This window comes from Heterodontus francisci, chromosome 7 (genome assembly GCF_036365525.1).
Source record: "Heterodontus francisci isolate sHetFra1 chromosome 7, sHetFra1.hap1, whole genome shotgun sequence".
NCBI classification, from domain to species: Eukaryota; Metazoa; Chordata; class Chondrichthyes; order Heterodontiformes; family Heterodontidae; genus Heterodontus; species Heterodontus francisci.
Genome location: NC_090377.1, coordinates 17,078,423 through 17,105,194, shown reverse-complemented (window position 1 = coordinate 17,105,194; position 26,772 = coordinate 17,078,423). Strand labels below are relative to the sequence as shown.

The following is a 26,772-nucleotide window of genomic DNA, read 5'->3' as shown; positions in this document are numbered from 1 at the left end:
CGCACACAACCTCCCACTACTATCCTTGATTGGCCCTGTTCTAACTCTTATCATTCTTTTATTCCTGATATACCTATAGAAAGCCTTAGGGTTTTCTTTGATCCTATCCGCCAATGACTTCTCGTGTCCTCTCCTTGCTCTTCTTAGCCCTCCCTTTAGATCCTTCCTGGCTAGCTTGTAACTCTCAAGCGCCCTAACTGAGCCTTCACGTCTCATCCTAACATAAGCCGCCCTCTTCCTCTTGACAAGCGCTTCAACTTCTTGAGTAAACCACGGCTCCCTCGCTCGACAGCTTCCTCCCTGCCTGACAGGTACATACTTATCAAGGACACGCATTAGCTGCTCCTTGAATAAGCTCCACATTTCGTTTGTGCCCATCCCTTGCAGTTTCCTTCCCCATCCTACACATCCTAAATCTTGCCTAATCGCATCATAATTTCCTTTCCCCCAGCTATAATTCTTGCCCTGCGGTATATACCTGTCCCTGCCCATCGCTAAGGTAAACCTAACTGAATTGTGATCACTATCGCCAAAGTGCTCACCTACATCTAAATCGAACACCTGGCCGGGTTCATTACCCAGTACCAAATCCAATGTGGCATCGCCCCTGGTTGGCCTGTCCACATACTGTGTCAGAAAACCCTCCTGCACACACTGGACAAAAACAGACCCATCTAAAGTACTCGAACTATAGTATTTCCAGTCAATATTTGGAAAGTTAAAGTCCCCCATAACCACTACCCTGTTACTCTCGCTCCTGTCGAGAATCATCTTCGCAATCCTTTCCTCTACATCTCTGGAACTATTCGGAGGTCTATAGAAAACTTCCAACAGGGTGACCTCTCCTCTCCTGTTTCTAACCTCGGCCCATACTACCTCAGTAGACGAGTCCTCAAACGTCCTTTCTGCCGCTGTAATACTTTCCTTGATTAACAATGCCACACCCCCCCCTCTTTTACCCTCTTCTCTGTTCTTACTGAAACATCTAAATCCCGGAACCTGCAACATCCATTCCTGCCCCTGCTCTACCCATGTCTCTGAAATGGCCACAACATCAGGATCCCAGGTACCAACCCATGCTGCAAGCTCACCCACCTTATTCCGGATGCTCCTGGCGTTGAAGTAGACACACTTTAAACCAAGTTCTTGCTTGCCAGTGCCCTCTTGCGTCCCTGTAACCTTATCCCCTACCTCACTACTCTCAACAGCCTGTACACTGGAACTACAATTTAGTTCCCATTCCCCTGCTGATTTAGTTTAAACCCCCCCGAAGAGCACTAACAAATCTCCCCCCCAGGATATTGGTACCCCTCTGGTTCAGGTGAAGACCATCCTGTTTGTAGAGGTCCCACCTACCCCAGAAAGAGCCCCAATTATCCAGGAAACCAAAACCCTCCCTCCTACACCATCCCTGCAGCCATGTGTTCAACTCCTCTCTCTCCCTATTCCTCTCTTCGCTAGCACGTGGCACAGGCAACAACCCAGAGATAACAACTCTGGTTGTTCTCGCTCCAAGGTCTCTCTGCTCAACAACACTCCCCAGGGCCCTGCCATTCCCTGTATTTGTCCTGCCCTTGTTTAACTTCCCAAAATGCATCACTTCACACTTGTCTGCGTTAAATTCCTTTTGCCAATCCCTTGCCCACTTTCCCAGTTGATCTATATCCTGTTGCAACCTTAGACAAACTTCTTCACTGTCCACTATACCAACAATTTGGGTGTCATCTGCAAACTTATAATCATGCCCCTTACATTCACATCCAAGTCATTAATATATATGACAAACAACAGAGGGCCCAGCACTGATCCCTATGGCACACTACTGGTCACCGGCCTCCAATCTGAAAAACAACCCTCCACTACCACCCTCTGTCTCCTATCACCAAGCCAATTTTATATCCAATTTGCTAGCTCACCCTGGATCCAATATGTTCGAACCTTCTGGACCAGCCTACCATGCGGGTCCTTGTCAAAGGCCTTGCTAAAGTCCATGTAGACAACGTCCACCGCCCTGCCCTCGTCAATCCTCTTGGTCACCTCCTCAAAAAACTCAATCAAATTCGTGAGACATGATTTCCCACGCACAAAGCCATGCTGACTTTCCCTAATCAGACCTTACCTTTCCAGATGCATATAAATCCTGTCTCTCAGAATCCCTTCCTATGACTTTCCCACCACTGATGTAAGGCTCGCCGGCCTGTAGTTCCCTGGCTTATCCCTGCTGCCCTTCTTAAATAAAGGCACAACATTAGCTCTCCTCCAGTCTTCCGGTACCTCACCCGTGGCTAACGATGATACAAAAATCTCTGCCAGGGCCCCAGCAATCTCCTCCCTTGCTTCCCATAGCATCCTAGGATACACCTGGTCAGGCCCTGGGGATTTATCCACCTTAATGCGCTTCAAAACCTCCAACACCTCTTTTCAGGTGACATTGAAGATCAGTTTAGGTAGGCCTTCCAGGCGAATTTCAGCAACAGAGGCTTCAGAGACAGGCCTTACTGAAGGAATGCAGCAACAGTTTCTTCTTCTGCTTCTTATATTTGCTTTTCAGCTCTTCGAGAGATGGAAAACTGGCAGGCTTTTTCCAAGCTGCTGGAACAGACTGAGTTGGGTGGTTTGTTCTTCTTGGCAAGGTTTCTCCAACTGACTTTTCAAACCATTGTCCATATCCCAACTCACTGTCCAAAGTGAAACCAAAATAATATCACAAGAGACAAGCCTCCTGACCTCTATAAATCTTGATCTGTCACTTCTCTGTAAACATCTTCCGCAAGTCAAAAAACAACCCCTGCTGGGTAATTATTTGAAAACAGGTGCCTTCCAGTAACTGTTCATTTTCAAAGCCAGACCTCTTAGTGACCCTGGTAAAAACCCATCCATGGAGTCTTTTCAGTTTTCCCAAAATAAACCAATATCCATCCCTAAAATACATGAGTCCTCAAAAAATACTTAAAAATATAGAAGCACTTATAACAATTGATTCTGTCTGGTATATTTTGTATTGATTCAGTCTGATGTATATTGCATTGACTGGGTCTGGTATATATTGCATAGAATGAGTCTGGTATATATTGCATTAGTTGCGTCAGCTATATATATTGCATTGATCCAGTCTGGTATATGTTGCATTGACTGGGTCTGGTATGTATTGCATCGACTGTGTCTGATAAACCCAGCCCTGTCGACCCTGCAAAGTTCTCCTTACTAACAGCTGGGGGCTTGTGCCAAAATTGGGAGAGCTGTCCCACAGACTGGTCAAGCAACGACTGGACAGAGTCATACTCATGGAATCATACCTTGCAGACAATGGCCGAGACTCCAGCATCACCATCCCTGGGTATGCCCAGTCCCACTGGCAGGACAGACCCACCAGAGGTGGCGGCACGGTGGCATACAGTCGGGGGTGAGGTGCGTTGGGAGTCCTCAACATTAACTCCGGACCCCATAAAGTTTCATGGCATCAGGTCAAATATAGGCAAGGAAACCTCCTGCTGATTACCACCTACCGCCTCCCTCTCCCCCTCGGCTGAAGAATCAGTTCTTCTCCATGTTGAACACCAATTGGAAGAAGCACTGAGGGTAGCAAGGGCGCAGAATGTACTGTGGTTGGGGGAACTTCAATGCCATCACCAAAAGTGGCTCGGTAGCACCATGACTGAGGGAGCTGGCCAAGTCTCAAAGGACATAGTTGTTAGACTGGGTCTGTGGCAGGTGGTGAGGGAACCAACAAGAGTGACAAGCCTACTTGACCTCGTCCTCACCAATCTACCTATGTATCTGTCCATGGCATTATTGGTAGGAGTGACCACCGCACAGTCCTTGTGGAGACAAAGGCCCATCTTCACATTGAGAGTACCCACCATCATGTTGTTTGGCACTACAACCATGCTAAATGGGATAGATTTTGAACAGATCTAGCAATGCAAAACTAGGCATCAATGAGGTGCTGTGGGCCATCAGCAGCAGCAGAATTGTACTCAACTACAATCTGTAACCTCATGGCCCGGCATATCCCCAACTCTACCATTACCATCAAGCCAGGGGACCAACCGTGGTTCAATGAAGAATGCAGGAGGGCATGCCAGGAGCAGCACCAGGCATACCTAATAATGAGGTGTCAGCCTGGTTAAGCTACAACACAGGATTACTTGCATGCCAAGCAGCGGAAGCAGTATACAATAGATAGGGCGAAGCGATCCCACAACCAACGGATCAGATCTAAGCACCTGCCACATCCAGTCGTGATTGGGGGTGGACAATTAAACAACTGACAGGAGGAGGAGGCTCCACAAATAGCCCCATCCTCAATGATGGGGGAGCCCAGCACATCAGTGCAAAAGACAAGGCTGAAGCATTTGCATTCATTTTCATCCAGAAGTGCCAAGTGGATGATCCATCTCGGCCTCCTCCTGAAGTCCCCAGCATCTCAGATGCCAGTCTTCAGAAAATCCAATTCACTCCACGTGATATCAAGGAAAGGCTGAAGGCACTGGATACTGCAAAGGCTATGGGCTCTGAAAACATTCCGGCAATAGTATTCAAGACCTGTGCTCCAGAACATGCCGCGCCCCGAGCCAAACTGTTCCAGTACAGCTACAACACCGGCAATGTGGAAAATTGTCCAGGTATGTCCTGTGCACATAAAGCAGAACAAATCCAACCCGGCCAATTACCGCCCATCAGTCTACTCCCGAGCATCAGCAAAGTGATCGAAGGCGTCATCAACAGTGCTATCAAGTGGCACTTGCTCAGCAATAACCTGCTCAGTGATGCTCAGTTTGGGTTCCGCCAGGGCCACTCAGCTCTTGACCTCAATACAGCCTTCATGCAAACAAGGACAAAAGAGCTGAACTCCAGAGGTGAGGTGAGAGCGACTGCCCTTGACATCAAGGCAGCATTTGATCGAGTATGGCATCAAGGAGCCCTAGCAAAAGTGGAGTCAATGGGAATCAGGGGAAAAACTCTCCACTGGTTGGAGTCATGCCTAGCGCAAGGGAAGATGGCTGTGGTTGTTGGAGGTCAATCATCTCAGTCCCAGACCATCACTGCAGGAGTTCCTCAGGGTAGTGTCCCAGGCCCAACCATCTTCAGCTGCTTCATCAATGACCTTCCCTCCATCATAAGGTCAGAAGTGAGGATGTTTGCTGATGATTGCACAATGTTCAGCACCATTCGCGACTCCTCAGATACTGAAGGAGCACATGTCCATATGCAGCAGGACAACCTCCGTGCTTGGGTTGATAAGTGGCAAGTAACATTTGTGCCACACAACTGCCAGGCAATAATCATTTCAAATAAGAGAGAATCTAACCATCTCCCCTTGACATTCAACGGCATTACCATCGCTGAATCCCCAGTATCAACATCCTGGTTTTTTTCCATTGACCATAAACTGAACTAATGTGCATTTTTGTGAAGAAGCTTTAAATGAGAAGATTAACTTACTTTCTCTTCACTATGTTGGACGCTCATTCAGTGCAATACCTGGCATTTCTTTGCTTGCACAAGTAATCAGTGTCTGTCCTAACACTTCTTGTCTGTCTCTCTGTCTCTCTCCCTCGCTCCCTGTATTCCCCCTTCTCTGTGTCATCCTCGCTCTCTGCATCCCCCCTCTCTGTCCCCCCTTTCTCTCCCTGTCCCCCCTCTCTGTCTCCCTCTTTCTCCAACCCCCCTCTCTGTCTCCCCCCATTCATCCCCTTCTCTCTGTCCCGCTCTCTTTCTGTCTGTCTCTGTCGTCCCCCTCTCTCTCTGTTCCTCCCCTCTCTGTCCCACTGCCCCTCTCTCTCTCTGTCCCCCCTCTCTCTATTCCCCCCCTCTTTCTTTTTCTTTATTCCCCCTCTCTAACTTTGTTTCCCCTCTCTCTCTCTCTCTCCCCTCTATGACAGTTGCAGGGAGCAGGATCACTCAGCACAGCAGCTTCGTGGTTGGTTGGTTTGTTTAAAAACATAGCGCTGTCAGTTTCACAGCTGACATCTGCTGAAGCAGGAATGTGCTTCCCAACTTGGAACAGATATGGGGTTTTCCGGCGAGCTTTTAAAAAAAACTGGAAAACCCCAACTCTGTCCGTTGTTGGGAAGCGTGTTCCTGCTTCAGCAACTGTCAGCTGTGAAACTGACAGCGTGATATTTTTAAAAAGGCCAGTTTGCAAGAAGAAGACAATGGGAAATTTCCCATCTCCAGTCACGGAGCCGCGGTGAGGATGAGGAATGGCCCGGGTGCAGTTTACACCTGCGAGCCGGATGGAAACCTTTGGTGGCCAGATCCTGACCTGTGGGCCGTATGCTGGATGACCTTGACCTGGAAGGACAAGGGCAGCAGATGCATGGGAACACCACCTCTTGCAAGCCACACACCATCCTGACTTGGAACGATATAGATGTTCCTTCACTGTCGCTGGGTCAAAATCCTGGAACTTCTTTCCTAACAGAACTGTTGGTGTACCTACACCCCAAGGACTACAGTGGTTCAAAAAGGCAGCTCACCACCACCACCTTCTCAGGGGCAATTAGGGATGGGCAATAAATGCTGGCCTAGCCAGCGATGTCCAAATGCCAGAAGTAAATAAAAAATATATATATATTGCATTTGCTCAGTCTGGTACATATAGCACTAATTCATTTTTTCCAAATTTCTGCTGCTATATTCTAGACTTATGAACGAAGGAGGTTCTTCTCTTTCTTCTACCTGTCCATTAATGCAGGAAGTTTACTCTCAACCATCATCACTCCCATATTGAGAGGTCAGTGCAGGTTTGGAATTCTCTATTTGATCTTTGTTAAGTTTTCTCGATTGTCCAGTGGTTGTGAGATGTAACTTGTTGCCCTGTAGGGAGTTGAAGGAATCTACATAAGAAAAGACTCACTCCTTAACCACACTTCTTCTCAATACATGTCTCACATCCCATTGTTGTAACCAAGATGACTCATACTGGGAGATTGTCACAGGGATGGCAGTTATTAGCAGTCCTCCAGGACATCAGCCAAGTAGCAATTTCTGCAGCCTGGTTGAGCCCATGTTTCATATTCACACAGAGTGTGAGAAGTTGCAGCCCCTCTTCCACTGTTTTGAAGGGGTTACTCCTCAATTTCTGACTGCACTTCAGTCCCACACTCCTGATCTTTGTCCGCCTGTTGTGGAGGGAAGTGGGTGAGTCCAAGGACCTCCTCCTGGGAGGCCCTGGGCCCGGCCAATCTGACCATTCACAAGTCCAGGTAGCGCACGGTTGAGGGGGTCGTTCGGCCTGACTGCCTGCCTCTTCCACTGCTGTGTCCACGCTGGGAAGTCCCTGGAGAGGGAGCGCATGGTGCCCATCGGTATGCTTGAGGCCTTCTGCAATCAGAGGGGACTGGAGTGCATCATTGACCCGATGAACCACATTTTGATTTAATTTGTTAAGTTTCTTTTCATTTACTTATAATTTACAGTTTATTGTTTGTGCCCCTTGAAAAATGAGGCACTTGTTAACGTGTTTTTGACAATTGTAACCCTAATTGGCGTTATGAAAGAGTGAGCCAAGTAGCTATTTTCTATGAGTGAGCTGTGCAAGGCCATATTACCACAGTTGAGACCAATCCTGACCTCACCCGGTGTCAAGGAGACTAAAAGCAGATTGAATGACATCTTTGCAGACTACCTCCGTTTAGTCACAAGTGTGATCCCAAGCTTCCAGTCACCTGCCATTTTATTTCTTCACCTTGCTCCCACTTTGACGTCTCTGTTCTCGGCCTCCCACACTGTTCCAGTGAAGCTCAACATCAGCTCAAGGATTAGCTCCTCATCTTTCCATGAGGCACTTTCCAGCCTTCTGGACTCAACATTAATTCAACAATCACAGATCATAATCTCTGCTCCCATTGTTTGTTTTTGGACGGCAACTGTTGGTAATGGCATTTTCCCATTAACACCTCCTGTAGAAACATCTTTTGTTTCTTTACTGTCCTGTTACCACCACCTTTTTGCCTTACACTATCATCTTTTTTAGCATTTATTCTCACCTGCCTTCCACCCTATCACAGACCTTCCCTTTTGTTCTTTTCCTCCCCTCCCCTCTCCTATTTGCCTGCCTCTGTACTTGCTTAAAACCTATTACATCTCTAACTTTTTTCAGTTCTGATGAAATGTCATTGACCTGAAACATTGGCTGGGATTTTATCCAGGCAGCGGGGGTCTCAACGCCCGTCAAAGGCGACACCGAGAACCCCGTGTCACCTCTTCTGTGGGAGGCCCGCCGAATCAAGTGCCAATTATGCACTTAACTGCCCAGTGGCGGGCCTTCCACAGGATCAAGGACCCCGGCAACATAAGTCCTGCCCTCTGAGAGCTGCCAGCCAATCAGAGGCCGGCAGTTCTTTAACTGAGCAGCGCCATCACAGAGGTAGTGGCTGCTGCCAATGGAGCACCTACCCAAGGCCCAGGAGTGCGCTGGACCCAGGCAACAGTTAGGTGAGGGCGGGAGGGGTCTCGTGGGGGGTGGTGGTCGTTGGGGAGGAGGTGTAGGGGGTTGGCAGCAAGAGTGGGAGGGTGGCTCTCAGTGGGCCCCCGCCCTTCCCAATGCCGGGTCCCTCGTTCAGGCACTAAATGCCTTTTAACAAGGGACGCCCCTCTACCCTGGTGCCGGCAAGCAGCCCGCACGGTTCTTCCTGCCGTGCTTCCCGTACGGCGACAGGGCCACCCAGCGCTCGTCTAATTGAGGCAGCCAGATGAAGTCCTTAATTGGGCATTATTGCCCCCCCCCCCACCATTCCACCATGGGGGAGAACATAAAATTTCCCCCATTAATTCAGTTTCCCTGTCCACAGAGTCTGCCTGACCTGCTGAGTATTTTCAGTACTTTCTGTTTTTATTACAGATTTTCAGCATCCGCAGCATTTTGCTTTTATATTGTCGAAGTTTTGCCAACTGAGCCTAGACCCACCTACCCAACCCCCGTTATGCTTACCACCATTTCAGCTGAGAAAATAAAATCTTCCAAATGCTGTATTCAAATTCACGTCTGTTAGCAGTACAATTTCTCTTTAGAATTCTGATCATTGAATGAAGATTTCTCAGCTGAATTATTCAGTTATGTCGGCAAACAGAACAGTCGTTTTATCCACAGTAAAGTCCCAAATCAGATGAATAACAAGTTAATGTTTCTCTGGTGGGGTTAGTTGACTTCTTCAAATAATGCCCTGGGATCTTTAGCATCCACCCAAATCTTGGGCATAATAGATGTGAATTTGGTTTAAAGTCTCATTCAGTAGACTGCACCTCCGACAGTGCAGCACTCCCTCAGTGCAACACTGAAGTGTCAGCCTAGATTATAATGAGTAGAACAAAATTGTCTCCTGCAGGTTAACATAAGACCGTACGAAAATGACAGCAGGAGTAGACCAGCCTGCCCCACACTCATGATGCCTGGATCCTCATGACTGGGCATTTGTCAGCCCCCTTGCAGGTGTGTAAACTACTGGGAGGAGAAAAAAAAACTCCCCTGAGAAAGCACAGGGCCAATAAGGGAAAAAACTGGAAAATTCCTCTCCAAACTGCTCAGGCAACTGAATTGAAACCATGACATTGCATTGGCCATGAGTGTTTTAACTGTTAATCCACTTAGCTTTGAAATGATGCAATGATAGGGTAGAACCTTCTGCTCTCTGTTTGGGGTTCTCATATCATGCTGCTCAGGTAGTAATTGACACTGCAATGGTAATGCAGTATATCCACCCTCATTGACATTGAGTTGTGTTTTCCAGCTGACGTGCAGTGTTTTGGAGGAGATTGTTATGCCCTTGCCTTTGGCGTTCCTGCAGCACTGATGGTGATTGCATTAGGTAAGATATAATACCACGCTCAGCAAGTCTTCCTTGGTTGCATTCTGTGCTTGTTGCCGTTGGGATAATCCAGCATATCCCTTTTTTCTCATACACAATGTCAGGCAGTTTAGTGTTAGTTGAAGCACAGAATAAATGCAGAGTAATGTTTCCTCGGCCCACACCAAAAACATGCCTTCACCCCAACCTCAGAAGTGCTTCATGGACAGCATGACAGTTCCAGATTCTTGCATCAGATATTTCCATGGCCTCGATGATTTACAAATTTGAGCCAATTTAGGGTTATTTTGTGCCATGGAATCAGAGTTAATTTTGTTCATTCTCAAGATGTGGGCATCGGTGGCAAGGCTGCATTTATCACCCATCCCCTAGTTGCCCTTGAGAGGACGATGGGCCACCTTTTTGAATCACTGCAGTCCATTTGGATGTAGTCCCTCAAGTAGGTAGGGAGTTTCAGCATTTTGACCCAACAATGATGAAGGAATGGCGGAATATGTCCAAGTTAGGATGGTATGTGGCTTGGAGGGGTACTTGAAGGTGGTGACATTTTCATGCACCAGTTGCCCTTGTCCTTCTAAGTGGTGGTGATCATGGGTTTGGGAAATTGTCACTGAGTTCAACACTCTATTTACCCAATGGTTCCCATTTGGAAGAGGAAGAGTGGTGACAAGGGAATACAGAGATGAAGGACAAGGAAAGATTGCTGTGAAATGTGAATATTCATTTGATTATTTTTCCCTTTTATTTAGTTGTGTTCATATCCGGAAATGGGATGTACAAAAAACTTCCGCCAGAGGGAAATATATTGCTTGACGTCTGTAGATGTGTTGGGGTAAGTGCCTAGGGAATGATTTAGTCATCATCCTTCCTTATAGTGAATCCAAATTCCCAAATATTGCTTTATTTTTAGAAGCTATTTATTTTACTGTTAATAATTCTGTTAAACAGGTGATATATGGACATTGGTATCCCAACTCTTACAATAATAGAACAGTATTATGGAAAGATGTAGGAGCAACAGGGTGGTGGTGATAGGAGATTTTAATTTTCCCAACATTGACTGGGATTCACTTAGTGTTAGAGGTCTAGATGGAGCAGAATTTGTAAGGAGCATCCAGGAGGGTTTTCTAGAGCAGTATGTAAATAGTCCAACTCGGGAAGGGGCCATACTGGACCTGGTGTTGGGGAATGAGCCTGGCCAGGTGGTTGAAGTTTCAGTAGGGAACTACTTTGGCAATAGTGATCACAATACCGTAAGTTTTAGAATACTCATGGACAAAGACGAGAGTGGTCCCAAAGGAAGAGTGCTAAATTGGGGGAAGGCCAACTATACCAAAATTCGGCAGGAGCTGGGGAATGTAGATTGGGAGAACCTGTTTGAAGGTAAATCCACATTTGATATGTGGGAGGCTTTTAAAGAGAGGTTGATTAGCGTGCAGGAGAGACATGTTCCTGTGAAAATGAGGGATAGAAATGGCAAGATTAAGGAACCATGGTTGACAGGTGAAATTGTGAGACTAGCTAAGAGGAAAAAGGAAGCATACATAAGGTCTAGGAGGCTGAAGAAAGACGAAGCTTTGAAAGAATATCGGGAATGTAGGACCAATCTGAAACGAGGAATTAAGAGGGTTAAAAGGGGTCATGAAATATCTTTAGCAAACAGGGTTAAGGAAAATCCCAAAGCCTTTTATTCATATATAAGGAGCAAGAGGGTAACTAGAGAAAGGATTGATCCACTCAAGGACAAAGGAGGAAAGTTATGCGTGGAGTTAGAGAAAATGGGTGAGATTCTAAACGAGTACTTTGCATCAGTATTCACCGAGGAGAGTGACATGACGGATGTTGAGGTTAGGGACAGATGTTTGATTACTCTATCCCAGGTTACTGTGGGAAGCGAGAGAGGAAATAGCTGGGGCCTTAACAGATGTCTTTGCAGCATCCTTAAACACGGGTGAGGTCCCGGAGGACTGGAGAATTGCTAATGTTGTCCCCTTGTTTAAGAAGGGTAGCAGGGAAAATCCAGGTAATTATAGACCGGTGAGCCTGACGTCAGTGGTAGGGAAGCTGCTGGAGAAGATACTGAGGGATAGGATCTATTCCCATTTGGAAGAAAATGGGCTTATCAGTGATAGGCAACATGGTTTTGTGCAGGGAAGGTCATGTCTTACCAACTTAATAGAATTCTTTGAGGAAGTGACAAAGTTGATTGATGAGGGAAGGGCTGTAGATGTCATATACATGGACTTCAGTAAGGCGTTTGATAAGGTTTCCCATGGTAGGCTGATGGAGAAAGTGAAGTCGCATGGGGTCCAGGGTGTACTAGCTAGATGGATAAAGAACTGGCTGGGCAACAGGAGACAGAGAGTAGCAGTGGAAGGGAGTTTCTCAAAATGGAGACGTGTGACCAGTGGTGTTCCACAGGGATCCGTGCTGGGACCACTGTTGTTTGTGATATACATAAATGATTTGGAGGAAAGTATAGGTAGTCTGATTAGCAAGTTTGCAGACGACACTAAGATTGGTGGAGTAGCAGATAGTGAAGGGGACTGTCAGAGAATACAGCAGAATATAGATAGATTGGAGAGTTGGGCAGAGAAATGGCAGATGGAGTTCAATCAGGGCAAATGCGAGTTGATGCATTTTGGAAGATCCAATTCAAGAGTGAACTATACAGTAAATGGAAAAGTCCTCGGGAAAATTGATGTACAGAGAGATTTGGGTGTTCAGGTCCATTGTTCCCTGAAGGTGGCAACGCAGGTCAATAGAGTGGTCAAGAAGGCATACAGCATGCTTTCCTTCATCGGACGGGGTATTGAGTACAAGGGTTGGCAGGTCATGTTACAGTTGTATAAGACTTTGGTTCGGCCACATTTGGAATACTGCGTGCAGTTCTGGTCGCCACATTACCAAAAGGATGTAGATGCTTTGGAGAGGGTGCAGAGGAAGTTCACCAGGATGTTGCCTGGTATGGAGGGCGCTAGCTATGAAGAGAGGTTGAGCAGATTAGGATTATTTTCATTAGAAAGACGGAGGTTGAGGGGGGACCTGATTGAGGTGTACAAAATCATGAGAGGTATAGACAGGGTGGATAGCAAGAAGCTTTTTCCCAGAGTGGGGGATTCAATTACTGGAGGTCACGAGTTCAAAGTGACAGGGGAAAAGTTTAGGGGGGATATGCGTGGAAAGTTCTTTACGCAGAGGGTGGTGGGTGCCTGGAACGTGTTGCCAGTGGAGGTTGTAGACGCGGGCACGATAGCGTCTTTTAAGATGTATCTAGACAGATACATGAATGGGCAGGAAGCAAAGAGATACAGACCCTTAGAAAATAGGCGACATGTTTAGATAGAGGATCTGGATCGGCGCAGGCTTGGAGGGCCGAAGGGCCTGTTCCTGTGCTGTAATTTTTCTTTGTTCTTTGTTCTTTCTTTAGTACAGCACAGAAGGAGGCCATTCGGCCCCTCAAGTCTGCACCAGCTCTTTAAAAGAGCAATTCAGTTAATCCCAAACCCCCACACTTTCCCCACTCCCATTGGGCCACCAAATGATATTAATTGATCCTCTATCTCCCCTTCCCCTCAAATTCCGTAGAGAGTTTCCAACGATAGAATCTTTATGTTCATGGATATTTTGTGGGCTGTAGTGAGGTAGTGAGGGGCGGCACAGTGGCGCAGTGGTTAACACTGCAGCCTCACAGCTCCGGGGACCCGGGTTCAATTCTGGGTACTGCCTGTGTGGATTTTGCAAGTTCTCCCTGTGACCGTGTGGCTTTTCGCCGGGTGCTCTGGTTTCCTCCCACCGCCAAAGACTTGCAGGTGATAGGTAAATTGGCCATTGTAAATTGCCCCTAGTGTAGGTAGGTGGTAGGGAATATGGGATTACTGTAGGGTTAGTATAAATGTGTGGTTCTTGGTCGGCACAGACTCAATGGGCCGAAGGGCCTGTTTCAGTGCTGTATCTCTAAATAATAAATTAAAAAAAGATGTCTCTGTAAAAGCCACACAGTCTAGGTTTGCACTTCTCGATATTTTCATTTCCTCTGTCAGTTTCAGATCCTGGTTCTGCACCACGTGCAGATCACAAGCCTCCAGGACATTTCCTGGAAAATTTTAATCTTCCCCCTTGGAAACAATTTTCTCAACAACTTCTCCCTCTCCTCCCCATTTCTTCTTCATCCATGTGGCACCTTGCAACTAAGTGACTGGTCACTAGGCCATCCTCCTGTCTTTTGTAACTAATTCGCAGAAGGTTAGAGAATCATAAAAATACAGCACAAAAGGAGGTCACTCTTCCCATCGTGCCTGTGCTGGCTCATTGAAGACCTATCCGATTAGACCCATGATCCCTGCTCTTTGCCCTTAACCCTGCAAGTACATATCCAATTCTCTTTTGAAAGTTCCTATTGAATCTGCTTCCACCACCCTTTCAGGCAGCGCATTCCAGATCACAACAACTGGCTGTGTAAAAAAGAAAATTTCCTCATCTCCCCTCCCTCTGTTTATTTTGCCTATTATCTTAAATCTGCGTCTTCCAGTGGAACCAGCTTCTCCCTGTTTATTCGATCAAAACCTCTCATAATTTTGAAAACCTCTATTAAATCTTCCTTTGACCTTGCCTGCTCTAAAGAGAACAGTCCCAGCTTAGGAACATAGGAAATAGGAGCAGGAGTAGGCTCTTCAGCCCCTCGAGCCTGCTTTACCGGTTAACTAGATATACCTCAATGCCATTTTCTCACACTATCCCCATTTCCCTTGATATCTTTAATATCTGGAAATACATTGATCTCTGTCTTGAATATACTCCATGACTGAGCCTCCACTGCTCTCTGGGTTGAGAATTCCAAAGATTCACCACCTTTTGTGTGAAGAACTTCCTCCTCATCTCAGTCCTAAATGGTCTACCTCTCATTCTGAGACTGTGCCCCCTGGTCCTAGACCCCTCAACCAGGGGAAACATCCCTCCTGCATCAACCTTGTTGAACCCTGTAAGAATTTTGTATGCTTCAATGAGATCACCTCTCATTCTTCTAAACTCAAGAGAATATAGGGCCAGTCTCTCCACTGAAGTACTTCTTTCTTGGTAGCATTCTAGTAAATCTCCTCTGCATCCTCTCCAAGATTTTAACATTCTCCCTAGAACTGGACACAATACTTTGGCTTTGGCCTACCCAGTGATTGCTGAAGGTTTGGTGTAACTTTTGTACTCTATTTATAAAGCCAAGTATTCCACATGCTTTTTTACCAGCCTTATCAACTGGTCCTGCCACCAACAAAGATTTGTGTATCAGGGATTGCCAAGGCACAAGTCTCCCCTCTAATTGCCCCTGCCCTGTCCCTGTAAAGAATCACCACACCATCAACTCAAAGCCCCTCTGCTTGCTGTGGCACAGATGAGGCATTGAACACAACAGCGCTCAAACCTGCATTCATTCCCATTCCATTGCTCTGGAACACTTGACCGTTGATAGAAAGAAAGATTTGTATTTATATAGCATCTTTTTTGACCTCAGGGCGTCCCAAAGCGGTTTACAGCCAGTGAAGTGCTTCTGAAATGTAGTCGCTGTTGTAAAGTAGGAAATCTGGCAACTAATTTGTCGCAAAGCAAATAGCAAGGAGATAATGAGCAGATCATCTTTGTTCTTTAGTTGGTTGGGGGATAAGTATTGGCCAGGACACAGGCGAGAACTCCCCTGCTTTTCTTCAAAATAGTGCCATGCAATCTTTTACGTCCATCTGAGAGGACAGACGGGGTCTTGGTTTAACGCCTCATCTGAAAGTTTACACTGGTCTGAGTGCAATGTGTTCTTTGACTTTGCTGACAACATTACCGGTAGGAAGAAGTTATCCAACAGTGCCACGTAGTCACAGAGTCACTGATTAGAAGCATTTGAAATAGGTAAAGCTCCATTCACATCTTGTTATGTTTGCAGTTAGTTCATTTTGCTGCATATTTAACAAATTCTTTGACTGGAAAAGAGAGAGTTCCAGGGACATAAAGAAAATGTGGAACACACTGTCCCAGGGAGGTCATAGATACAGAATCAATTGAAGAGATTACAAAGGGAGATAAATATTGATTTGAGAAATAAAGGTGTTAAACTACATGGTGAAAGGATGAGGAACTGGCATCAAATGATAAAGAGCTTCAATGGTGAACAAAGTGCGCACAATGGGCCGAATCCTGTTTCTGCTTTGCTGGCCCTTCATAGCTCCTTGCATTTTTACATGGTTTTAGTTATGATTCAATCGTTGAGCTTCACGTCGGATAAAATGACAGCCTTTAAGACCATTTCTTCCGGCCAATCAAACAGCAATCTTATGGAAGTTGTTTGAAGCAGAAGAAAAAAGTAATCAAATGATTTTAAAGAGAGTTTTTTTTTAAAATAATGGCAATAGTGGGTCAGTTAAGATTAAGTAGCAAGATTGAAATTAAAAATAAAACATTATCAGAACAGAGAAAAATGGGGAAAATAGAAAATTAAGGGAAGAGTGGGCAGGAAGAAAGTACAATTTAGAGTCCTAGAGTTATACAGCACAGAAATAGACCTTTTGACCCATCGTGTCTGTACCGGCCATCAAGCACCTAACTGTTCTAATCCCATTTTCCAGCACTTGGCCTGTCGCCTTGTATGCTACGGCACTTCAAGTGCTAATCTAAATACTTCTTAAATGTTGTGAGGGTTCCTGCCTCTACCACCTCTTCAGGCAGTGCATTCCAGATTCCAACCACTCACTGGGTGAAAAGGTTTTTCCTCAAATCCCCCTCTAAACCTTCTGCCCCTTACCCTAAATCTATGCCCCCTGGTTATTGATCCCTCCACTAAGGGAAAAAGTTTCTTCCTATCTAACCTATCAATGCCCCTCATAATTTTGTATACCTCAATCATGTCCTCCGTCAGCCTTCTCTGCTCTGAGGAAAACAACCCTAGCCTTTTCAGTCTCTCTTCATAGTTGAAATGCTTCAGCCCAGGCAACATCCTGGTGAATCTCCTCTGCACCCTCTCCAGTGCAATCACATCCTTCCTATAGTGTGGTGACCAGAACTGTACACAGTACTCCAGCTGTGGCCGAACCAGCATATTATACAGCTCCATCATAACCCCCCTGCTCTTATATTCTATGCCTTGGCTAGTAAAGGCAAGTATCCCATATGCCTTCCTAACTACCTGTGCTGCTGCCTTCAGTGATCTATGGACAACTACACCAAGGTCCCTCTGACCTTCTGTACTTCCGAGGGTCCTACCATCCATTGTATATTCCCGTGCCTTGTTAGTCCTCCCAAAATGCATTACCTCACACTTCTCAGGATTAAATTCCATTTGCCACAGCTCCACCCATCTTACCAGCCCATCTATATCGTCCTGTAATCTAAGGATTTCCTCCTAACTATTTATGACACCACCAATTTTTGTGCCATCTGTGAACTTACTGATCATACCTCCTATATTTACGTCTAAATCATTAATATACACTACAAACAGCAAGGGTCCCAGCACCGATCCCTGTGGTACATCACTGATCACAGGCTTCCACTCGCAAAAACAACCCTCGACCATCACCCTCTGCCTCCTGCCACTAAGCCAATTTTGGATCCAATTTGCCAAATTACCCTGGATCCCATGGGCTCTTACCTTCTTAATCAATTTCCCATGTGGGACCTTATCAAAAGCATTACTGAAGTCCATGTAGACTACATCAACTGCTTTACCCTCATCTACACATCTAGTCATGGCCTCGAAAAATTCAATCAAGTTTGTTAGACATGATCTCCCCCTGACAAAGCCATGCTGACTATTCCTGTTTAATCCCTGCCTCTCCAAGTGGAGATTAATCCTGTCCCTCAGAATTTTTTCCAATAGTTTCCCAACCACTGATGTTAGACTCACCGGCCTGTAATTACCTAGTTTATCCCTACTACCCTTCTTGAATAATGGTACCACATTTGCTGTCCTCCAATCCTCTGGTACCACTCCTGTGGCCAGACAGAATTTGAAAATTTGTATCAGAGACCCTGCTATCTCCTCCCTTGCCTCACATAACAACCTGGGATACATCTCATCTGGGCCTGGGGATTTATCTACTTTTAAGCCCGTTAAAACAGCTAATACTTCCTCCCTTTCAATGCTAATGTGTTCAAGTATATCATAATCCCCCTCCCTGATCTCTACACCTACATCATCCTTCTCCATACTCAACACAGATGAAAAGTAATCATTTAAAACCTCACCTATGTCCTCCGGCTCCACACACAGATTGCCACTTTGGTCCAAAATGGGCCCTACTCTTTCACTGGTTATTCTCTTGCCCTTAATATACCTATAAAATGACTTAGGATTTTCCTTTATCTTGCCTGCCAGTGTTTTTTCATGCCTCCTCTTCGCTCTCCTAATTACTTTTTTAAGTACCCCCTACACTTTCTATACTCCTCTTGTGCCTCCGCTGTTTTCAGCACTCTGAATCTGCCATAAGCCTCCTTTTTTTTCCTGATCCAATCATCTCTATCCCTTGACATCCATGGTTCCTGGACTTGTTGGTCCTACCCTTCACCTTAATGGGTACATTGGCTCTAAATTCTCACTATTTCCTCTTGACTGACACCCACTGGTCCAATGTAGACTTTCCTACAAGTAGCTGCTCCCAGTCTACTTTGGCCAGATCCTGTTTTATCATATTAAAATTGGCCTTCCCCCAATTCAGTACCTTTATTTCTGGTCCATCTTTGTCCTTTTCCATAAGTACCTTAAATCTTACAGAGGTATGGTCACTATCACCGAAATGCTCCCCCACTGACATTTCTACCACTTGTCTGGCTTCATTCCCTAGGATTAGGTCCAGTACTGCCCCTTCTCTTGTCAGACGTTCTACGTACTAGGTTTAAGCCTTTTGCACTAAGACTATCCCAGTTAATATTGGGGAAGTTGAAATCCCCTACTATGATTACCCTATTATTTTTACACCTCTCTGAGATTTGCCTATATATCTGCTCCTCTATCTCTCCCTGACTGTTTGGAGGCCTGTAGTACACTCCCAGCAAAGTGATTGCCCCCCTTTTGTTTTTAAGTTCTACCCATATGGCCTCATTTGAGGAACCTTCTAAGATATCATCCCTCCTTACTGCAGTTATTGACTCCTTGATAAACAGTGCAATGCCACCTCCTCTTTTACCCCCTCCCCTGTCATGCCTGTAGATTCCATACCCTGGAATATTGAGCAGCCAGTTCCTGCCTCTTCCTCAACCATGTCTCTGTGATAGCAATAATATCATATTCCCATGTGCTAATCAATGCCTGCAATTCATCTGCCTTACTAGTAAGACTCCTTGCATTAAAATAGATGCAATCCAGCCTTGCATTTTTCACTTCTGCCTTAACAGGTCTATATTTGCTCTGCCTTCCAGACTGACTCAGTTTCTCTTTTATATTTGACTGTGCATCACCTCCTACTGCACCTCTACTCTGTATCCCATCCCCCTGCCAAATTAATTTAAACCCACCTCAAAAGCACTAGCAAACCTCCCAGCAAGGATGTTGGTCCCATTCTGGTTCAGGTGCAACCCGTCCAACATGTATAGGTCCCACATTCTCCAGATTCAGACCCAGTGATCCAGGAAACTAAAGCCCTCCCTCCTACACCATCTCCTCAGCCACGCATTCATCTGCTCTATCCTCCTATTCCTATACTCACTAGAATGTGGCACCGGGAGTAATCCAGAGATTACAACCTTTGAGGTCATGCTTTTTAATCTGCTACCTAGCTCCCTAAATTCTTGTTGCAGGACCTCATCCTCTTTCTATCTATGTCCAATGTGTACCACGACCTCTGACTGTTCACCCTCCCCCTTCAGAATGTCCTGCAGCCTCTCCATGACATCCTTGACCCTAGCACCAAGGAGGCAACATACCATCCTGGAGTCATGTTTGCGGCCACAGAAACGCCTATCTGTACCCCTTACGATAGAATCCCCTATCACTATGGCTCTTCCACTCTTTTTCCTTCCCTCCTGTGCAGCTGAGCCACCAGTGGTGCCACAGACTTGGCTCTTGTTGCATTCCCCTGAGAAGCAATCTCTCCCAACAGTATGCAAAGTGGAAAATCTGTTAGACAGAGAGATGGACCCAGGAGACTCCTCCACTACCTGCCCAGTTCTTCTACTCTGCCTGGCGGTCAGCCATTCCCTTTCTGCCTGAGCAGTCTTTACCTTCGGTATGACCACGTCACTGTACGTGCTATCCATGATGATTTTCAGTTTAATGCTGAAGGTATGATGGGGCCAATTAGTGACCAAAAGAAAATCTTCTTGTGGAGGCAGAGGGCATGATGAATGAATACTTTGCATTTGTGCTCACACAGAAGAGGATAAAGTTAATGGTGGAGTGGGGGAGTTGGGAGTAGGGATATTGGATAGGATAAAAAGGAGAGAATTAGGTGCTAAATAGGTTGGTATCACTCAAAGTAAACGGGTCACCTGTCCAGATGGGACCCTAGGTTGCTGAGGGAAGCTAGGATAGAGATAGAAGAAGCTCTGAACACTGCCTGTTAATCTTCCTCAGATATCAGAGTGGATGCAGAGGATCAGAGAACTGCAAATTTTTACACCCCTGTTCAAGAAAAGGCTAAGGGATAAACATGTTAACTACAGGCCAATCAAAGTCAGCGGTAGGAAAACTACTAGAGTCCATTACCAAGAACATAATTAATTCTGATTGGAGAAGAATAAGGGACTCCTTGTTAAAGGCAAATCGTGTCTGATAAACCTGATTGTTATTTGATGAAGTAACAGAGAGGGTCGATGAAGGTAGTGCAGTAGATGTATATATGGGCTTTCAAAAGGCATTTGATAAAGTACCACGTAACAGACTCATTTGGAAAAGGGACAGTGGTAATTCAGGTATGTAATTGGCTAAGGGATAAGAGGCAGGGAGTAGTAGTGAACAGATGTTTTTCTGATTGGAGAGAAACATGCAGTGGGATTTCCTCAGTGCTGGTATTAGGACCATTGCTTTTCTTATTATAGATAAATGACCTGGACTTGGGTACAATTTCAAATTTGTGGATGATACAAAAATTGACAACATTGTAAAGAGTGAGCGTGATAGAAGCAGACTTTAGGAGGACATAGACAGACGGGTGAAATGGGCAGGCAAATGGCTGACTTAATTTATTGTGGATAAGTCTGAAGTGATACACTTTGGGAGGAACAACATGGAGAGGCAATATAATCCATAATGGTATCCATATGGGATACTTAGTTTTCTAAATAGAAGCATTGTATACAAAAACAAGGAAGTCATGCTTGTTAGCCCTCAGATGGAGTATTGTGTCCAATTACTTCAGGAAGAAATGTCAAGAGGTGGTTTACCTGGATGATACCAGGGATGAAGGACTTCAGTTATGTGGAGAGATTGGAAAAGCTGGGATTGTTCTCCTTAGAGTAGAGAAGGTTAAGGCTGGGGGGAGGGGGGGTGGGAATTATTAGAGGCGCTCAGAATTATGAGCGTTTTTTGACAGAGTAAATAGGGAGAAGCTATTTCCTCTGGCAAGTGGGTTGGTAGCCACAGATCACAGATTTAAAATAATTGGCAAAAGAATGAGTGAGTAAGTGAGGAGATTTTTATCCACACAGAGTTGTTAGGTTCTGGAACACATTACTTGAAAGGGCAGTGAAATCAGATTCCATAGGAACATCCGGAAGTCAATTGGACATGTAGTTGAAGAGGGCATGGGTTATGGGGAAAAAGCTGGGGCATGGGACTAAATCAGACAGCTCCAACAAAGAGCCAGCACAGACACGAAGGGCCGAATGGCTTCATTCTGTGCTGCATCATTCTGTGATTCTATGATTAGTCATTCATTAAATTGGAGAAGCAGACTGGTAGGACATAAGATTTGCTACTGGGAAAATTCTGACACATAAGTAACTATTTTTCTGAGATTTACTCAGCCATGTTTTAAAGAGAGTTGTCTTCTCTTACAGTTTTCGATTGCCAATCGTTGGCAACACCGTGGCAATAATTATCCAAAGAGGGAACATTGGCTTGACTGGGCAAGAGAAAGATATTCAGTTATGTGAAACTCTTTCATTGAATTCTTTGAATATTTTCATGTGCATCTTCTTTGAAATAATTTTATTTCTGTATATATACAAAAATAAAGGATTCTCTTACTCAGTTTTTAATTTTCTTACAGAGCCAGCTGATTAAAGAAATTAAGATGGTTTCCCGAGTACTGTTGCTCTACCTTCCTCTTCCAATGTTCTGGGCGCTCTTTGACCAACAGGTAAAGAACTTTCTCCAAATAAAATCAGCTCCTCTGGCCCTTTAAGAGAAGTTGAAACTATCGCACAATGTCTGAAAGGAATTTGTGTTCCACAAGCCTGAACTATGAGGGTGGATTTGAAAAACTTGGACTCTTTTGCCTCAATGGAAGGCCAGTGAGGGGACAACTTACAGACCTGTATACAGTAATAGACGATATAGAGAAGATAAACTTGGAACATGACTTCAGGGTAAACCAAGATAGTGCAAGAAGGAAGTATATTTTTCATAGAAATTTACAGCACAGAAGGAGGCCATTCGGCCCATCATGCCTGCACTGGCTCATTGAAAGAGCAGTTGTGTGTAGTCCCAGACACCCATAATACTTGAGCACCTAACTCCTGTTTAAAATTATTTATGGAATCAGCTTCCACCACATTTTCAGCCTTCCAGACTCTGACAACTCTGTGAGTGAAAAATATTTCTCCTCATCTTTTCTCTATGGGATGAATTTCCACTTTGGGGGCGGGAAACAGGACCCAGAACTGTTTCTGTGTCCCAAACCAGCGCCTGGGGTGGGGTGGTGGGGGGGGGGGGGCGGGGAGAACAGTGACTGACCTGGAATTTTGACCAGGATGCTCCCTTAATTGTCATGGAGGGCAGATTCCCTGTCCAATTAAGGGCGGCAGGTGGGCTCTTGAAGCTGGAGGACCAATCAGATGCCTTCCAGCTTCAGAGGAGCACCCTGCTGCCGTAGAAGGTAAGTAACTGAGAGGGTGACTCAACAAGAAGGTCCCCTTTCAGACCCTTTAAAAAAAATTGAAAATAAAAAATACAGAAAGCAGCCATTGTGGGGTAGGGGAGCCCCTCTACAGGGAGACCTTTGGCTACACCATCACCTAGATAGGCAGGGAGGATCAGTAGGCCTGCCTAGAGCAATGGCACCTTGGCCTGCCACAGGTACCTGCCTCCAGGCAGTTAAACTGCCCTCGGCCGTGTTGGGAAATTGGAAGCCAACTGGAAAATCCCACTTGGCCTGCGATACTTACCTTTAACAAGGCTCTGAACGAGCTTAATTGCCTGCCCACCTGGTGGGGACAGGCGGCCTTGCTGGGCCCCAAGCCCGCGTGGGCCAAAATGGCCAATGCCAGGAGCGGGGTCAGGGAACCAGCACACCAGCCAGCCCCATCTGACTCTGTTCCTGACCTCAACCGGACCAGAGAATTCAGCCATAAATGTTTGACAATTAGCACATTGAATACATTTCCAGGAAGAGTAGAGTCATAGAGTCCATAGAGAGATACAGCACTGAAACAGAGCCTTCAGCCCACCGAGTCTGTGCCGACCAACAATTTATATTGCCGACCATTTATACTAATCCTACATTAATCCCACATTCCCTACCACATCCCCACCATTCTCCTACCACCTACCTACACTAGGGGCAATTTACAATGGCCAATTTACCTCTCAACCTGCAAGTCTTTGGCTGTGGGAGGAAACCGGAGCACCTGGCGGAAACCCACGCGGTCACAGGGAGAACTTGCAAACTTCACAGAGGCAGTACCGAACCTGGGTCGCTGGAAGTGGAGATGCGAGCCATCGAGTCTTTGGAGGTGGTGCATAGGAGAATTGTAGGTTGCTCTTTTTAAAGGATAGTCATAGAGTCATTTACGGCACAGAAGGAGGCCATTCAGCCCATCGAGTCCATGCCAGCTCTCCACTGAGTTATACAATCAGTCCTATTCCCCTGCTCAAGCCCTGTAGCCCTGCCCGTCTATTTTCTTCAAGTGACCATCCAATTTTCTTTTGAAGTCATTGATTGTCTCTGCATCCACTACCCTTATGGGCAGCGAGTTCCATATCATTACCACTCACAGTGTAAAAAAGTTCTTCCCCACATTCTCCCTGCATCTCTTGCTCAAAACCTTCAATCTGTGTCCCCTAGTCCTTGGACCATTAGTTAATGGGAACAGTTTTTCCTTGGCCGGAATTTTACCCCCCCCCCCCCTCCCCCGCAGGAGCGGGCTGAAGGCGGGGGTGTAACATTGAGTGGGAGGTAGGGGGATTGTTCTCATGGCCCTCTTGACCCACTGCAATTTTATGAACGGCCAGGGAGGTGACAAACGGCTCACCTGCCGAAGGCCAATTAGGGCCCTTCAGTGGCCAATTAATAACCACTTAAGGGCCTCCTCCCACCGCTACTGGTATATTACCAGCGGCCAGGGTGCAGGCGGCTCAGCACCTCAGAAGGCTGCCCAGTAGACCCCCCCCCCACCCACCCACCCCAACTACCTCAGCCAATTGTCCCCGTCGAGGCTCCTTACACTTAACTTAATTCCGGGGCCTCCTCCATTGCTGCTCCTCTCACTTGGTGCAGTCCCAGCAGTGTCCACTGCTCCCGGTGGCGCTGCTGGGACTGGAGAGCTGCAGATCCGCTGATTGGCCGGCAGCTTTTGAAGGCGGGACCTCCTGTCTCACAGGGGCTGAAGTCCCGCCCGAGATCAAGTAAGGGCCTGGGCCATGTAAAAACACAGCATACCTTCCAGGCCTGGCGGAGGGAGGCTTGTCCCTGACGTTTTGCTGGTAGGTGGGACCTCCGCCTCAATGTAAAATTCTGGCCCTTGTTTAACTTGTCTATGCCTGTTATAATTTTGTACACCTCTACCAAATCTCCCCTCAATCTTCTTTGCTGTAATGAGAACAAACCCAGCTTTTCCAACCTAACCTAGTCCTCCATCTGTAGAACCATTCTGGTAAATCTCCTCTGCACCCTTTCAAGGACCCTCACTTCTTTCCTAAAGTGTGATGACCAGAACTGGATGCAATACTCAGTTGGGGCCTAACCAGAGCTTTGTAAATGTTCAGAATAACTTCCCTGCTTTTGTACTCAATACTTCTATTTATAAAGCCCAAGATCCCATATGCTTTGCTAACTACTTTCTCAGTATGGCCCGCCACCTTCGATGCACATGCACCCCAGGCCCCTCTGTTCCTGCACACTCTTTAGAACTGTGCCATTAAGTCTATAATTGCATCACCCTATTCCTTCTGCCAAAATAAGTTAAGATAGGCTGAATAGCCTTATTCATCTGGTGAAATATTCACCCCGCCAGCCTAGATTCCAGCTCTTTATTGTTAAAGATATTGACAACCTGCATTTAAGGGGAAGAAGGACACAAGGAAGAAAAGAACAGAAGGATATGTTGATAGGATGAGATGAGGAGAGGTGGGAGGTGGCTCGTGTGGAACGTAGACACTGACATAAACCAGTTGGGCCAAATGGTCTGAATCTGTGCCGTAAATTCTATGTCATTCATTTTGATGGGAATTTATACTATAATGGCTTTTAGGGAATGCCGACCAACATTCCTGCTGAGCTGCACATGTACACGGCCGTGTATTAGCCTGGAAAGTACCGCACAGGCCTCGTTCTGTGTTAAATACCGTGTGTGCGCTGTAGTGCAAAAAAGATTTAAAGATACACGGATTGAAAAAACTGGCTGCGCGCAAAATCAAATTTTACAGGGAATAATGATGTTCACTAACTAACTTGACTTTGTGAGAGAGTGTACTACGGGTTTCTCCTGATTTTCATTTCTGTTTAAGTCAATGGGGAGCGATGCAAAATGAGTTGCAGTCCCGCACAATGTCAAGACTTATCCCACAGAAAGGCAGACAGGAACAAATTGACATTATTTCCCGAATGAGGTATTTTGCTTTGTTGCAAAATGAAACTGGCAAGTAATGTGCGAGTTTAAAACTTAATACTGTAGTACAGGTTTCCAGTGATCACATTTACAAGTCTTGATGAAGCCAAGCTGAAAGGAGTCCAAGATTTATAAGTCTTTTGAAACATGCTAAAGTTATTAGACCAGAACATTGTAAGTTTTTAAAGAAGCAATGACCTTTTTCACATCCCTGAGCACTCCAATTGGCCCATATTTATGGTTCTTCTATGTTGTTTAATTATCTTCCTTGCTAGAATTTGGCTCTGTTGTGATGTAGCTCCACCCACTCCCCCAATACACACACACACACACACACGTGCACACAGACACAGTCACACAGACACACACACACGCACGCACTGACGCACATACAGATACACACAGACACACGTGGACATGCGTGGACACACACACACATGTGCACACAGACACACACACACATGCATGCAGGCACACACACAGAGATGCACGCACAGAGACACAGACACAGATACACACAAACACACACACACAAGAAAAGCCTGCAGCTATTTACATCACACTTGTGAAGCTTTAAGAAAAACCTGGTGTATGTGGAGTGATGTAATGCGTGGGAAAGCTTCATGCTCTGAGTACTCTATGCCAGTGTGTGAATGCTGGCAAGACGTTGAGTCGAAAAGGGCCAATTGTTCTCGGAAACACCTTGTTAAAATTCAGAAAGCAGCAACTCAGTCCTCAAGAAACACAAAGGTCACTCCAGCAATAAGTGAATATAGAAAGAGTCAGGAGCGATGTTCCCTCGAATTTCTCTTTGCTGTGTGTGGACTGTTGCACTGCACAGTCTCGTTAAGATTGCTTAGCATGTTTGTATCTTAAAGGTAACATTGTTGGTGCATGTCTTGTTTGTTCCTTGCGCAGTGCATTCCAGATTGCTATGCAACTGCACGCCCATGCAGCTTAGACGGTCAGGAGTCCTGAGTAACAGGAGAGCAGTGATGAC

General features: G+C 45.8%; 1 protein-coding gene across 1 annotated transcript in view; it reads left to right on the top strand.

Moving 5' to 3' along the window:
* slc15a2 (solute carrier family 15 member 2) overlaps positions 1-26,772 on the top strand; it is a 134,131-nt gene that overhangs the window by 59,297 nt on the left and 48,062 nt on the right. Inside the window, exons 7-11 of the mRNA XM_068034852.1 lie at positions 6,649-6,739; positions 9,735-9,812; positions 10,562-10,644; positions 21,783-21,869; positions 21,995-22,084. Coding sequence (XP_067890953.1) covers positions 6,649-6,739; positions 9,735-9,812; positions 10,562-10,644; positions 21,783-21,869; positions 21,995-22,084 — 429 coding nt within the window. The remainder of the gene's footprint in view (positions 1-6,648; positions 6,740-9,734; positions 9,813-10,561; positions 10,645-21,782; positions 21,870-21,994; positions 22,085-26,772) is intronic.